We start from the raw sequence: 15,951 nt of genomic DNA, 5'->3' as shown, positions 1-15,951 counted from the left end.
AATAATCAATAAATCTCGAGCAGGAAATAGGACGAAAATGATATCAATATTGAAATTTACATACAGTATTTCAGATGTGAAATTGAAACCTCTTGAACATAATGAGTTAGATTTTTGTCAAAAAATTGTCCAGTAAATGTTAACTCCATCACGATTGATAGTTAGGCTTATAAATAACAGATCATATGATATAGTAACAAGCCCATCCTGAGATGTCAGCCCACCTTCAAATTGTAATGCAAAATGTTCAATGGCAGGTGGGCTACAGTTAAGGGGAAAGTGACATACTGGTTATAATGATTCCTATCGCTATAAAACATTCTATCTTCCTTCATGTAAACTTGTTCTACACATAGAGTACAACATGTGTGGCTACTACTACCATGTTAATCCATCTCACCGGAAAGATGTAAGCTCTACAACCAGAGCCATGTGCACAAGATTAATCTATTCAGAACCCCCTGGAGTTATGTAAATCCTTTTCTAAAAGATTAAGTTGTTGCCCATATTCCTCAATTAATCATAAGATGATTGCCCCCCCCCCCCCCCCCCTCTCCTCATACCTGCAAATAACTTTTTTATTTTTCCAAACATTCAAAGAGGTTTGTTGTATTACCGGTATTCCTGCAAATCCAAAGATGATCCTGTAAATCCAAAGATAATCCAATCCCCCCTCCCTCTTTCTCTACAAATAAAAACAAAAGAACCCCTTCAGATAAAAAATGTAGTTGGTTTTTTCCTTTCCCTGAAATCAAAAGAGGGTTGTATTGTCAGCCCTAATCCTACAGGTCAAAGGTGAACAGCTTTTACCTATGACATTGTATGTATTCTGTTGGGGTAAATTTGAAATAATTGAAAGGCATAAACTTGTTTATTTTGTACTAGGCATACATACAAATGCTTAATTCAATGTCAACACAGGTTTCTAATCTGAGAATGCCTTGAATAGTCTTTTTTATGTCTCAAATAATCTAAAAGCATAAAAGTATTCTACAAACTCTAAAGATTTTAGCTGCATTGGAATGCCATACTGAGAACAACCTGTTATGAAAAGAGAGTTGTCTCCAAAATAAAATTTCTAAAGCTCTGTCTACACTATCAAACTAGTTTGACAAAGTGTGATGTGTCCAAATATGGTAGTGATATACCCACATATGGTAGTGATATGACATCATCATGTCCATATATGGGCACATCACATTTTTTTGTCACATAAAGTTTGATAGTGTAGACAGAGCTTCATGTTTGCTTGACTTTAATCTATTTCGAAATTGCACTTTCAGTTTAATGTAGACCTATAATGACCTCTTTCTCCTCCATTAAATTGGTATTTAAATGACCTTTATTTTTGACATTTATAATTTATAAGTGGAAGAACTTAGGAAATAAATACTTCCATTATGCAATTGGTTACATCCTATAGGCAGCTAACACAATCAAATTATTGATGCACTCAGTTCAATTCAGTATATATTTGATTTCATTTACATTATTCTCCAGTAACATTATAGAATATTTCTCATAAATCATACCATCACTTGAAATGACCCAATTTTCTCCTATATATAGTGTATAAATTTGAAAGGCTTTTGTAGTTGCATTTGTGTCTTTATAAATAGACATATTGTCAATCATAAACCATCATCAAACTTAGCAATATACAGACTTAGTATAAAGTACAAATGTACAGTATGTATTTCATAAGTTTCTACTCAAAGTAACAAACTAAAAATATTTGTATGTGGATATCAAATAAATCCAGGTTGTGGAATAAAGTTACATTATGTCATCAAAAAAATAAAAGTCGCATAACACAGAAACTGAAATAACTACATTTTTAATTGGTACATAAAAACATCTAGTATTAGTAATGTATTAATAAATCAAATGGCAGATTTGACTACACAAGTTTGACAGCTTTGAAACAGAACGATTTATACTTTGCTTGGGAGCAAGATATTACACAAGTTGTAACCCCAGACACTTTTTACGAGATTAACCCAGATACAATGTGGGCCACATCATGGGTAAACATTACAATTCTGTAAGATTTAATGTAACATGTGACGGTCATAAAGTAAGTGAAACAAGAAGGATTTGCAATGTACTATAATTGGCAAATGACTTGTTTTTCACAAACCATGTGACCTAAACGAAGCTTAAGTTAAAAATAATACACCCAACCCTCCGTTGGAACACCCCTATTAAGAGGACACTTTGTTATGTCCCAAAGGTGACCCCTTAATATGGGTCCTACTTCCAATAATAATTTTTTGTTATTGATATTTTTTTTCTTTGTCAGAATTTAACTTTGGTTCAAGATGCAAGGTCTGCCCGTGTGTACAGAGACGAGCTTGATGCGCTCAAAGAACAAGCCAGTAAAGTTGACAAGTATGAAATTGAAATCAGTAAATATAGAGAAAGACTCAACGAAATGGAATATGTAAAGAGACGAGTTGAGGTATACTTTTCAATTTTGTCTTTTCTTACTTTCAATTAACTTCTTAATATAAAAATGACCTTATTTATTTGTGGCAAGATCTGTTTGAAATAGAAACACTAATTAATTATTCAAATGAAAGGACGTTTCCTGTATTGTAATAGTCTTGAGTCTGGCAGTAATCCGAAAAAGAGAATAAAAAACTAAACTAGACAGAGTATCTTCAATAGAGTTTGTTAAGTGTTTTAACCATCTTTGAGTTACAAACAATCTAAAATGTTAGGGTGTGTGGCGCATTGTGTTTGACATTGGGATTACTGATCGTGAGATCATCAGTTCGAATCCAACACTCGCCGCATTGGATGTATCATTAGGCAAGATACTTTACTTACTTTTGCCTCTCTCAACCCAGGTGTATAAATGGGTACCCGGTTAGATCAAAACATGTTTGATCCAAAAAAAATGACCGGGGAGTAATGTGAAGCGCTTAGAATTGCATTGTGCAATAAGCGAGCGCTATATAACAAGAATATTATTACTATTAAATATTATATAATTTGAGTATTGTATGTCAAATAAACAGGTGATTTAAGATACAAGTCAAGGTAGAAAAGGTTGAACACACCTTTATAAGATATTCATTGTCTTATTTACAATCTTCCTTTCCTGCCTCGCTTCCTTCCCAATTTCCTGAGCATTTAAAAAAAATCTAAATCAGTTCCCGGTTTACTAAAACAATTAATGGCGTATAAAGACAAATTGTTTTGGAGATTTCTAACTTTTAGCGTCTGTTCCAACCGACTAAGTAATTCAGAACAATTTAAACCCGTTCCCAGTTTAGTAAAACAATATAATATAAAACAAAATTCCTTGGTAACTACTACTAGATCCATTTTTAAGGAATATAAAAATGTTTAAAAATAATCTACAGCATTGTAAAATATCTCAACTTTAGATTGTTAGGAAGAAATCAAATTTCTATTGATGGTGTAAATGAACAGTTATTGCAAGCAAACAAAGGAAATAGAATTGTACAGTTATTAGCATAAATAGAGTTAATTGAAATTAACATTTTACAAGATATCTCAATAAATCAAAATCTGTACAAAACGTACACATGTACACAATTAGTATATGCAGCAGTACGGTACACGTGATTTATGATTGTGATGCATATTATGTTGCGGCAAATTTGAAAGCAATCCTTATATCTATTGCTGTTTTAGTTGTTGAAGCGGAAGTGAATGCGACCGGTCAAACCCTATGGGAATTTAGAATCATCACATAAAAAGCAATAACAACCATGTTTATCATCAAAGGTTATTTGGAGGTTAACACTATGAATGACTACTATAGATTAGTCTTATTATCATAAATTACGATTTTTAGATCAAACAATAAAAACGGAAGAGAAAGTTGTATGTTATGTTTCTCCCATTTGATTCACAGATAATAGCATTTTGAATGAAGCTCTGTCTACACTATCAAAGTTTATGTGACAAAATAATAGTCATCATATATAGACATGATGATGTCATATCACTACCATATTTGGGCATATCACTTCCATATATGGGCACATCACACTTTCTTTGTCAAACTAGTTTGATAGTGTAGACAGAGCTTAAGGAAACTTTTCATAAAATATTGTTTTGCCTGGAATTTATTAAACCACAATCCTTCATTTATTACCTATTATACAATGGTAAGTTATTTAAGAGTTTTACAAAATTTAATGTCCAAATTTTATCTTCTATTTTTAGGAACTGAGGCAAGATAACCAGCTTCTTCACGAAACAAACGCATTGCTCCAAGATCAAGTAGAAACGTTCCAAAGCAAAGGCGACAGAGTGCGGGATTTAGAAGCTGACCTGTTGCGCTACAAGTCGCAGATTGACACGCTACAAGAACAGCGCGAGACGGACAACGACAAGTTGCAGGAGATGGTTGAAGAGAATGCACGACTGCAGATGGATCATCGACAAAGTTTGAACGAGTCCGCTTCGCTAGGTCATGAACTAGAAATGGCTAAACTTGTCTCGCCATGTACGTAGTATCATAATTTAATTTCTAAATACTTTTAATATGTACAATAAGTATTGATACTATTACAGGTACACCAGTAAAATGGTACAGTGTTTGTTGAATCAAATTGTAAACCAGTAAAGCTCTGTCTATACTATTAAACTTTATGTGACAAAAGTATGTGATGTACTCATAATATGGACATGATGATGTCATATCTCTACCATATTTGGGCATATCACTACCATATTTGGGCATATCACTACCTCATCACACTTTTTTTGAAAGACAGAGCTTAAAGGAAATCTTTTCCCTACATTTTCAAATTTCTACTTTATTTAACTATGAGTATACTATGTTTTCCTCTTTCAGCTGGTAATTCACTGTCAAAGGAATGCAACGATTCCGCTTCGAGTAAAATCGTCAGACTTGAAAGAGAGAACCAAAAGCTGTTGAGTGAGTTACAAACACTGCAAGAAAGCTTTCAGACAGACAGCAAAGGCAAATTATTAGAGAAAGAAAATGAACGACTTTGTCAGAAAATAGAAAAACTTCAAGCAGCTAGTTCATCTGAGATGCAAAACTTCTTTGATTTAGAGACAGAAAACGGTAACCTAAAAAAAGAAAAGGGACAGTTGGAAGAAATGATGCAAACGGAAAAAGACATGAGTGAAAGACAAGTAAAAGAACTAGAGAACGAAAACGAACAACTTACTCACACAATCGATACATTACGTGAACGAAATCAGAAAAATGTTGACCACCGAATTAGAGATATTGAAAACGAAAATCGTAAATTACATGAAGAAATGAAAGAATCACAGAATAAATTATCAAAAGTAGAGTTTGATAACAAACAATTGCAAAAGAAACTTGATACGTTGATAGATAATGCAAAAAGGTTGGAAGAAATTGAACAATCCCTCTCCGATTCTGTTAGAGAGAACGATAAACTGAATCGAACTGTTGAAATGTTGAATATTCGTTGCGATAAGTACGAAGAATTAGAACGCGAGAACATGGTACTTGAGGTTCAGAAAGATAAACTAGAGAACGAAAAACACCAACAAGAGAAAACTCTTAAGGATCTTAGAGTACATTGTCAGAAACTAGAGCAATATGAAGCCGATAATGTCCAGTTGAGATCAAGGTTGCAGACTCTCCAGAAGACGCTGGATACTATGAAAGACAACATGTCAAAAGTTCTGGAACTGGAACACGATAAAGAGGAGTTAGACCGGCAGAATAGACAATTACAAAAATCAATCGTTGCTTTAAAATCGAGTCAAGAAAGAGGATCACAATTGGAGGTGGATTATATCGAGCTTGAAACACAGAACAAACAATTACATAAAGCGATTGAGTTGAATAAATTAAAAATTGAAAAATTAGAAAAGGAAAATCAAGAACTGGACAACCAAGTTGAAAGATTAAAAGAAGACCTCAAAAAATCTTCAGAATCTCAAAAATTATCCAGTAAAATGGTTGAAGATCTTGAGAAAGACAACCGTACATTAGAGCTTGAGAAGGAAACAATAGAAAAAGACAAACGACGGTTAGACAAAGAAAATAATCGCTTGAAAATGTCTTTAGAGGGAAAAGATAGTGAAATTGATGCAGCCTCCTCAAAGATAGCAACACTTCAACGTGACATAAAGCATACTCAGAAATCAGCAGAGAAGAATAAAGAAATTGCAGAGAGGGTTAAAGAACTTGAAGTAGAAAACCGCGATCTCTTGAAACAGTCAACACTTGATAAGAAAACTTTGGCAACACTTAGGGAGGTTGGTAACATAATTCTCTCAGTATTCTGTTATACTGTATAAATATTTGACACAACAGTGTGCAATGGGAGCCAATATATAACCCATCTTTTAGAATAGAACCTTCTATTCAGGGGACACCTCTATTAAGGAATATTTTACTGTGAGAACAAGGAGCACTATATTTGTTAACAATATTGTCAACCCCTGTAATTAAGGAGACACTTTGTTGGTTCCAGGTGTTCCATTAATATGGGTTCTACCTAAAGAGAACATTTCTAAATTTAGCTTTGTTACATTATACTTTAAAAAAAAATACTCTTCATTTTTACAAGCTAAAATAAAGCCAATACCATAATATTCATCTGATAAATGCAAAGGAACAGTCCATACAAAAAACATTACTACTGTCATGTACATTTAAAATTCTACTGTCGGTTGCTTACGGGAGTAATCAATGTAAATTTAATGGTCTCGTTAGCTACATTAATCCTCGGTTTAATTTTTTTTTTACTGCATGCAGAACAAATCATTCTTACTTATAGACCTGCAATTACTTTAGTCTACTACATGTTGATGTAATATCATTATTTCACAAATCTTCTATTTGTTAGAGTTATATACTAATATATATTTTTTTACAATAAACAAAAATCAAGGAGATCTATGTTTTAGAACCATCATAAAAACATTTTTTATTTTAAATGAGTTTGTTGATTTCTTTGATTTTCACAGGAACTTGTTAATGAAAAGATTCGAACTCAGCAACAAGATAACGATTTAGAGAAACTGTCAACAGAATTGGACCGTATTGGTCTAAATAAAGATAAATTAATGAGAGAAGAGTTGAGAGAAGATGAAAGGTACAATCTCAAAATAACTAATTCTACTGCAGTTACTGCAGTAACTACATTTTGTTAAATGTTATTGTATCTGCTCTGTGCCTCTGAATCATAAGCATCTTGAAAGAAAAAACTCTTGAAAAAAAGTAGAAATATTTATATATTTATATTTATAAAAATTTACTTTTTCTCATTCTCACTCACAGATTTCCTCATCTTTATCGTTTCAAATTAATTAATTAAATTTCAGTATATCACCGGGCGGTTTCGAATTAATGTTCATTGCATAATGTGTTTATATTTATATTTATAAAATATTTATTTTGAATGATAATCTCATCATCATTAATGATGCCTTATGTATAGCATAAAAATCGTTAACATTGCTGACTCTGTATTTTTGTAGTCGTATCAAGGCCCTGCAGAGTCAAATGGAGGATACATTAAACAGAAGTATGGAAATTAAGGATGAGAAAATAAAATCATTAGAACAAAGGTTTGTATACTTTGTATGACTTTTATCCAATACCAATTGATTTATTTTAATTAATTATAATAATAAATATCGCATCATGCAAAACCTCAATGCACTTAACAAGAGAAATAAAAAGTTGAAAACTTGAAGAAAAAAAATTTTAAAAGGTGAGTAATTAACAATTAATTAACATGTAGAGTAAATCATGTTTTGAATAATATTTTTTTTTTCTACTGCAAGCAATCCATCCATTTAATATTAAAATTATCATATCGTTTGATACACATTTGTCAAAGTACATTTGCAGAAGTATTGTGTTTTTAGTTTATTCTTAATTATACAAAATACATCACAACATAAATGTTATTTTTACCTTTATACACAGTAAACATGACTCATATATTACACACATAACAAGACTTTGTCTATACCATTCATTACTAGAGGCTATCCATACTGTGCTACCAGCGAGTATGTTTACTCACATACTTTCAAACCATGTTATCATTATTGAAGGAATATAAATAATGAGCCACTCAGGGACTGTGTATTAGGTCACATGATTCATATTGACCATTCGCACATCCTGAATTAGATGTTCATTGTTCCCTGAGGCATGTGAATTGTTTTATGATTCTATGCTATGTTATGGTAAATCTACCACATTATGAGAGTTTCGCTAAATTACATAATCAAATCAGTTTGAAAATGAAACTAGAAATTTGACTGTGAATAAAATTATCATACAAAAGTAAAATTGTCGTCATGTTATCATCCTTATTGCTGTCATTGCGATTGTAATTATAGCATTTTAACAAATGTTAGTTGTTGAATCAAATAATAGTACAGTAATTTATTTAATTTACACACAACACATAAAGACAAATGTACATGTACATTTCATTGGTCCACTTAAAATGGAAATTTTTTTTGCTTGGCATAAATTAAGACAGTAAAAGAAAAATACATTAAAAGAGCCGCATCTCCAAAGATCGTATAAGAAAAATACTAATTTTAGCATAATCACATGTTTTTCATCACCACCATTGAACAATGGTTGATCATTACGCATTACTTGTGTGTTAATGACCTGTAATAGGCATAGACACGTCTGCCGTGCAAGATTACATTAATGTTACCGAGACAGGCCTGCCATGCTCGATTACATTCATGTTACTGGCCTATAATAATACACAGGTCTGGCGTGCTTGGCTAGGCTTAAATATTGAATACCTTAAATCTGCTCTAATCTAGCTTTAGTCTATAATCTATGATGTCCTTGCTTATTGTTATTGTTTGATAGTCTAGGATTAGAAATGAAAAATTAATTTGAAAATTTGTAATTTTGAAATGATTAATTTTGTGTCGGATAGATTATATATGTAGTTTCTGGATGTTTTTAATTTGCATTGGAGGGAATTGCATATTATTTATTATGCCTTTTAAAACCTTGCATAATGTGTACAATGAACTTGTAAAATATGTGATATATCTGGATTACATAATGTCATGGATATATAATAGCTGTTGAGAGAAGCTATTCACATTGAAATGCAATACCTTATAGACAAATTGAAATGGAAATTAAATTTGTTTAAATGGCTGCTCATAATTATTTGTGCAATGTAATGCATTATGTTTATTATTGATAATTAACAATTATTAGATAGTGTCAAAACACAGGAAAAAAACATTCAATTTTATGTAGGGAGAAAATGTAATAATGATTTTTTTTCCTCATTTTCTTTCCTTCTCAAATTTGTATTTCCATAATGTGATTCTGTGTTGTTAATTTTTGTTGGACTGAAATAAAGTAATTCAATGAATATCATTTTTTTTCTTTCAGATTACAAGAATCAACTGGTCGCAACCAAAAGATGAACGAAGAGATCCGATTGGTGAAGCGTGAGTACGACAGCCTTCAGCAACAAACAATAGAAGACGAAAGGTCAACGATGGACGGACCCGGAAGAGCGTCAGTTAAGTAAGTGAACAAATTTCATCGTTTATGGTTTTTATAAAAAAAAGTCTGCAATTCTGTCTTTGGACTTTATAGTAGTTATTATGAATATTATAGTAGTGTTTTGGGATTAAAAATATAAAAAGTAAAATTACCGTATATATTCAAATAAACACCTTGCTTTGAATAAACTTCTCTTTCGAATACGGCCCACGGCCATAGAACATAATTTTTAAGAAACATCCCAGGGCCTTTATTTATTTCCTCAAATAAATGCCCCGTCACATGATACACAATATTGTATTACAACACATTTCTATTTGTAGTAGAATTCATTGATTGACATGATATAAATTAATGTACAACTACAATTTACCTAAATGGGGAAAATATTTAAGTAGCCTGTTTGAAATAGTATCCTTTTGCTTTTATGCCATTTTATACAGGCATTCAATTTCTTTATTTTCCTACAGGAGAACTGACAGTGATAAGATTCATGCCAAGCAGATTATTCAAATGAAGGATCATCTTGTGGAATTAGAGCGTGAGGTACGTATTAAAGGGACCCACAAAAGATGCAGCAGATGCATCACCTATAAAAATGGTCATACAAATTTCCATAGAGTTATTACATTACAAATAGAGAGTGAACTAGGTGACAGTGAAATGATGCTCAGAGCTATATGATTGATGATATAATACAGCCATATTTGATTCTCCCACTCCACATTGACTCTGTCTTTGAACTGTGAATATGTTAGAGTTGACTCTCTAGTTTTAATATAATAACTCTATGAAAATGTCATATTCTACTCTCTAGTTTCAATATAATAACTCTAACTCGCATTCTGCGATTACTTTATTTATGTAAATGTTTTCTTTTCTGTAGAATGCAACGTTATTAGCAGAAAATAATAATTTGAAATCGCAGAAAGAAGGTTTTACGACCCAGACAGCTAATCTTCAAACGGAAAACAAAGCATATCAATCAAAGATAGGCATGCTACAAGAACAAAGTTCAAATCTGCAATCCCAACATGCAAAGCTACAAGTAGAACAAGCTACTATTGGTTCGCAGATCTCAACACTCCAATCGGAGAACAACAACCTCCAAACACAGGTTTCTTCACTTGAACTCGATGCGGAAAAATCAAAGTCAAAATTGGAAGAAATGGAAGGGACATACGACTCTCTTTTATCAAATTACGATCAATTAACACAGCTACATGAGAATCTAAACCAAGAGTATGAAAGCTTAATTAATGAACACAGCGCCCTCAAGAGTGAATTGAAGGTCGCAAAGAGCGAGTTCGAAAACGTGAAAGAACAGCGTGAGGAGATGGAGAAGAAAAAAGTTGATATGCTCCTTCTGCAGAGCTCACTCCGCCAGGAAGAGGATTCCATACGGAAGATGAAACGCGATAAATCTTACGGCACATTAGAACGGGATCATGAATCTCTACAACACATTTATGACCGTTTAAATAAAGAGTACAAGGAGCTGGAAGAAAAGCATAACACTGTTAAAGGACAGTACAGGTGAGAGAGAATGTATTTAAATTAACTTAATTAGCATATGTATTATGCTCTGTCTACACTGTCAAACTGAAAGAGGTGTGATGTGCCCAAATATTGTAGTGATATGCCCAAATATGGTAGTGATATGACATCATCATGTCTATATATGAAAACATCACATTTTTCACATAAAGTTTGATAGTGTAGACAGAGCTTAACACCAAGTGTATAACCAAATTATACAAAAATCCTGCTATCAAGCCTCAATTTTAGTATTTTTTACTTTAAAGGACTTTACAGCGTGATCACACGGTGCTACAAGGAGAACTACATGATGCTAAAGACCGTTGTCAACAAATGGAGATTGAGAGCAGTAAGGTTGCCCATCGGTGTGAGGTAATTAACTTTATTTTAATATTTGAGATGCTTCTCCGTAGTTCCTTGATAATTCCTTTTAATGGATGACTAAACATGAATACTCATTGATAAAACAGTTTTTGCTTTAAGATTTTTGATAAATTATTAATTGTTGTTTTGCAGTTGTTGAATCATTTGAATGGCAACTTAGAAGAAGAGAACAAGAAACTGATGGAGCAACTAAGCCAGTTGATGGCACAGAATCAGGAGCTACTGGTGTCCACTCTGGAGAGCAAAGAACTGCACCACGAGGAACAGAAACAACTGGTGTAAGTCAGGCTCCTGGAAAATGCTAACACCCTTCAATTAATTTGTTTTTGGTTCATCTTTCAAATTTGAAAAGCATGCGAACTGAAGAGGAAGTGTCGCCAGATTTTGACTTTCATTATATTTTTTAAATTTCACTTCACTCTCAACAGCGCGGAGCCCGCCACTTACAGAAGGACATTGGCAAAACAAAGCATATTTAAACCTCAGTCAATCGATATTTTCTTGAAAAACAAAGTGGATGAAAGATAATTTTGTAATATGGTCAACTGTTGAGAACCATGTAATCCATTTGTTTGTCCACCGTGTTCACTACTTTGTGAAAAGCATTGAGTAATGTCAATCTTGTTAAGATCTGAAACATTTAAAACTTGTTATTGTTATACCATCCTTTAAAATTTATGCTTTCTGCTTTGCAGTGAGAAGTTGAACAATTTACGTCGTCAGAAGGAGAAACTTGAAGAAAAGATTATGGACCAATATAAGAACCACACGTCGCCTCAAAAAAGGTATATAATTATGAATTAAATGATAGTCATATAATTATAGAGCACTGTCATTATTGTAGCACACTGTATATCCAAACAGAGCACCAATATAGTCACAATTAGTACTACATAATATTGCAAAACAAAATTATTTATTGCCTAATGGTAAAATTAAAACATCCACAACACAATTATTTATTACCTAATGGTAAAATTAAAATATACATCTTCCACAAGCAACATAATTACTATGCTAAAGAAACTTAATTTGATTTTTAACCTGTCAATGATTTTTTTACCAATAAAATTCTAGCGGTAGTTTTAGCTTAGAGAGCGAACTAAGCTATCAAAATACAATCTGTTCTGGGTGAGTTGTCTTAGCAATACCCCCTCTCCTGGCATCTGTTCTTCATTTAAGTCTTCTGTTGATAATATATCTTAAAACGCATCATTATTGTTTGTTTTCTTATTAAAAACTTTACGTGCTCAGGTATTTTACCCATAATTCTTTTGTTTATTGTTTTCCTAACAACATGGATGCATGGTTGTCAAAATATCTTGTCTCAGCATTTGATGATATTCTTAATTTTTGTTTGTTTATTATTTTAACGGTTATTATTTTTGATTGGTATCCTTTAAAAATTGTTACATATTGCGGTATTTTTAACAAATCACCCATCAGTATACCGTAAGCAGTTTCAGTACCCTGTAGATTTCATTTAAATATTTTATTTTTTCTTTTTATTTTCTTAAGACTTTTATATGTAACTTTTGCATTAATCTAAAGGTATCCTGATTTTTGTTTTTTAACTAGAAGGGTGTAAATTTTAATTGTGTATACTGTTAATACTTAACCATTTAAATTTTAAATTCCTCAAATGATCCAGATTTCCTTCCTTAGATTAACAATTGCATGGGTATTTTGTGTAGGTTTATAGGCCAATCAGGTTTGATTATCTGTATGCTAATAACAGCATGGTATTTATATACAGTACTGTATGTGATTGTGGGTTATGTGACCTTTGACCTAGAAAGTCAAGCGACCTGGTAATAAAGCATGTTACATGTTGGAATTGTTGTAATTGCATTTTGATGAGCTGATGATTCAGAGAATGTGCCTAGTTGATGGTGGTCATAGTGCATTCTAATTATTGTACACTTAGACATATACCGCTAATGAGCATGTGGTTTAATTACTACATGTACTTTTACAGTAGTGTATACACTCACTGTCTGAATTAGTAGTACAGTACTGCCATGGAGAGAACATGTAACCTAATCTGCCTACGATACTACTGTACATACCCCTCTTGTTTAAGACGTGTGTCTAAAACCAAGCTTGTTCAGTATGATTATATAATTAACAATAAAAGCCTATTCAGCCCATAATCAAAAATATTTGTTTACTTACTATTATTTTGTATCTGTTTTTCAGGAATAAGGGAGGTGGTTTTAGTGGTCTTCTGAAACGGATACATAAGGCAAGTTGATTTGGCTACTTTAGGCTGGGTAGAAGAATTTAAAAAGTGGAGCTGTAGCTTGGTGGTTTACCGTGCCTGCATTCTAATCCTAAGGTCCAGAGTTCAATCCTGACCTAGTGTCAAGGTTCAATCCTGAACTAGTGCAAGGGGTCAATCTTGACCAAGTGCTAGGGTTCAATCCTGAATTAGTGCTTGCATTCAATCTTGATCAAATGGCAGGATTCAATCCTGACCTAGTGTCAAGGTTCAATCCTGACTTAGTGTCAAGGTTCAATCCTGACCTAGTGTCAAGCTTCAATCCTGACCTAATGTCATTTGTCAATCCTGGCCTAGTGCCAGGGTCATCAGAGCATACATCCATGTATGACTATCAAATAGAAGAACTAATCATTTTGTTTATCTATAAATTTGTAAATAAATTGTTGTAACTTTTTTAAATAATTCTTCAGCCTCGGAATAAAGACAAATCTAAGAAGGAACGTAAGTACTCCCTGGGCAACGACAGCATAGATGGCATGGTAGACAGTCCAGGAGAGACATCTTCAGTCGGCTCTGGTGGTGGGGAATCGATTGAAGGAATGACAATAGAAGCGGCCAAACGGCCAGGTGAGACTTCTTTGCATGTGGTATTGCTAACTAATCAGACATTTTTATCATCACAAACATACATTGAATTTCAAGTTATATATGGAAACAAAACAAAAACATTTTCATCAATTAAAAAAAAAAGAAAATGTAGTGTTTATGATGTATGTTTGTGGTTAAGAATTTCTGAATAATGATAGAAATTAGATTGTTGGATATATCTTCATTGAAAAATTTAAAAAACATAAAAAAAATGTTATATTTGACAACTAAGGAAAACCAAATACAAACTCAAAACAGATAATTTTCATACAAGCAGAGTTCACATACATCACATAATTTAATAAAGCTTTTTTGTCTGTAAAATCTAATCTCATGTGTTCAAATCTAGTATGCCTTACTTCCATAAACAATATATATTGTGCAATAATTCCTCCAAATAAAGACAGAATTTTATATTAATGGATGATTTTCATTAAAATCATCTTTACTGTTAGTGTTAGTGTCATCAACAAGCCTACCATCTGTTTACTACTGTGTATGAGACAGGAATAGGATAAATCAACCCCATACTGATAGCAAATATGCATGTATTTTTGTTGATGTTTATAGTTTTTTGTTTTATTCCTCATAGTAGATCTATGTGTATTGTAAACTTTAATGTTTTTGATCTTGAAATAGTTCAATTGCTTGTTATACCTATTCAGCATATGTGGTTTGTTTTTAATAATGTCTTACAATGCATGTTTGTGTTGAATGTATCCTTCGCTTCCACTCGTCCTTTAGCCGATCACGACACGTTCATGAGTGACGACGACCAAGGCAATCAGTCCTACATTCGCCGGAAGAGCAACCGCTCCAAGGCCTCGATGCAAAACCGTAAATCAATGCCAGCGTATGTGCACGAAGCACAGCGTGACCCGGTATTACAGAGGAAAGAAGGTAGTGATTCAAAAATATGTTTGCTGTGGAGCTGTCTAACATTGCTAAAACATCACATTTATTACCACAACAGATTTTTGTTTTTCTAACTTGCTTTATTTGTTTAGTTGTAATATTGTTTTGCTGTGTTTACATATGTTTTTACTACCAGCCCTCGAAATTGGGATGTAGTGTCTTCTGCAAAGAAAAGGCTGACGTAAATGCTGATTGACAATGCTAATTTCGAGGGCTGGATTATTACTATATAAATATTAATTGTTGATATATTTATTTTCCCACCATAACACTCAGCAATCAGACTTATTATATCTATGTACACCACATATGGCATAAAAATTGTATATTTTATGTATGTACTTAATATGTTTACAATCCACAATTTATGTATTAATATTATGCATTAATATGCATTAATTTCAAATTATATACCAGTAAATAAAAAAAAATGGAGACTTTAATCTTCAATAGTTACTATTAATTTTTAGGTTAGAAAGATAAAATATTTTATATTAAATATCATATCATTGTAATAACATCATTCCATGCTCATTTTATTAACGTTTTTTAAGCAACTATATATTTGTTTTAATTTTTATTTTTTGTATTTTCGATATCATGAGCTTAATATATTATTTTATATTTCAAGTACCATATACTTTTCACTGACTCTAATATAGATATATAATTCATACCGCACTTAACTGAACGTACATATATAAAACAATGTTTTTGTCTTTTATTTAAATAA

The 15,951-nt window shown here is 32.3% G+C and overlaps 1 protein-coding gene across 2 annotated transcripts in view; it reads left to right on the top strand.

Moving 5' to 3' along the window:
• Positions 1 to 15,951, top strand: part of LOC144852531 (uncharacterized) — a 46,289-nt gene that overhangs the window by 22,027 nt on the left and 8,311 nt on the right. The window contains exons 8-22 of one of the 2 annotated variants that reach the window (XM_078710399.1): positions 2,303 to 2,461; positions 4,204 to 4,486; positions 4,838 to 6,249; positions 6,964 to 7,091; positions 7,477 to 7,566; positions 9,392 to 9,529; positions 9,979 to 10,054; positions 10,395 to 11,044; positions 11,314 to 11,419; positions 11,564 to 11,709; positions 12,127 to 12,216; positions 12,509 to 12,562; positions 13,631 to 13,676; positions 14,126 to 14,282; positions 15,048 to 15,203. In XM_078710399.1, coding sequence (XP_078566525.1) covers positions 2,303 to 2,461; positions 4,204 to 4,486; positions 4,838 to 6,249; positions 6,964 to 7,091; positions 7,477 to 7,566; positions 9,392 to 9,529; positions 9,979 to 10,054; positions 10,395 to 11,044; positions 11,314 to 11,419; positions 11,564 to 11,709; positions 12,127 to 12,216; positions 12,509 to 12,562; positions 13,631 to 13,676; positions 14,126 to 14,282; positions 15,048 to 15,203 — 3,691 coding nt within the window. The remainder of the gene's footprint in view (positions 1 to 2,302; positions 2,462 to 4,203; positions 4,487 to 4,837; positions 6,250 to 6,963; positions 7,092 to 7,476; positions 7,567 to 9,391; positions 9,530 to 9,978; positions 10,055 to 10,394; positions 11,045 to 11,313; positions 11,420 to 11,563; positions 11,710 to 12,126; positions 12,217 to 12,508; positions 12,563 to 13,630; positions 13,677 to 14,125; positions 14,283 to 15,047; positions 15,204 to 15,951) is intronic. The other variant, XM_078710400.1, reaches the window with a different exon arrangement.

Source organism: Antedon bifida, chromosome 9 (genome assembly GCF_963402885.1).
Source record: "Antedon bifida chromosome 9, ecAntBifi1.1, whole genome shotgun sequence".
Lineage (NCBI taxonomy): Eukaryota > Metazoa > Echinodermata > Crinoidea > Comatulida > Antedonidae > Antedon > Antedon bifida.
The sequence above is the reverse complement of the archived record's forward strand: the minus strand, read 5'-3'. Positions and strand labels throughout refer to the sequence as shown.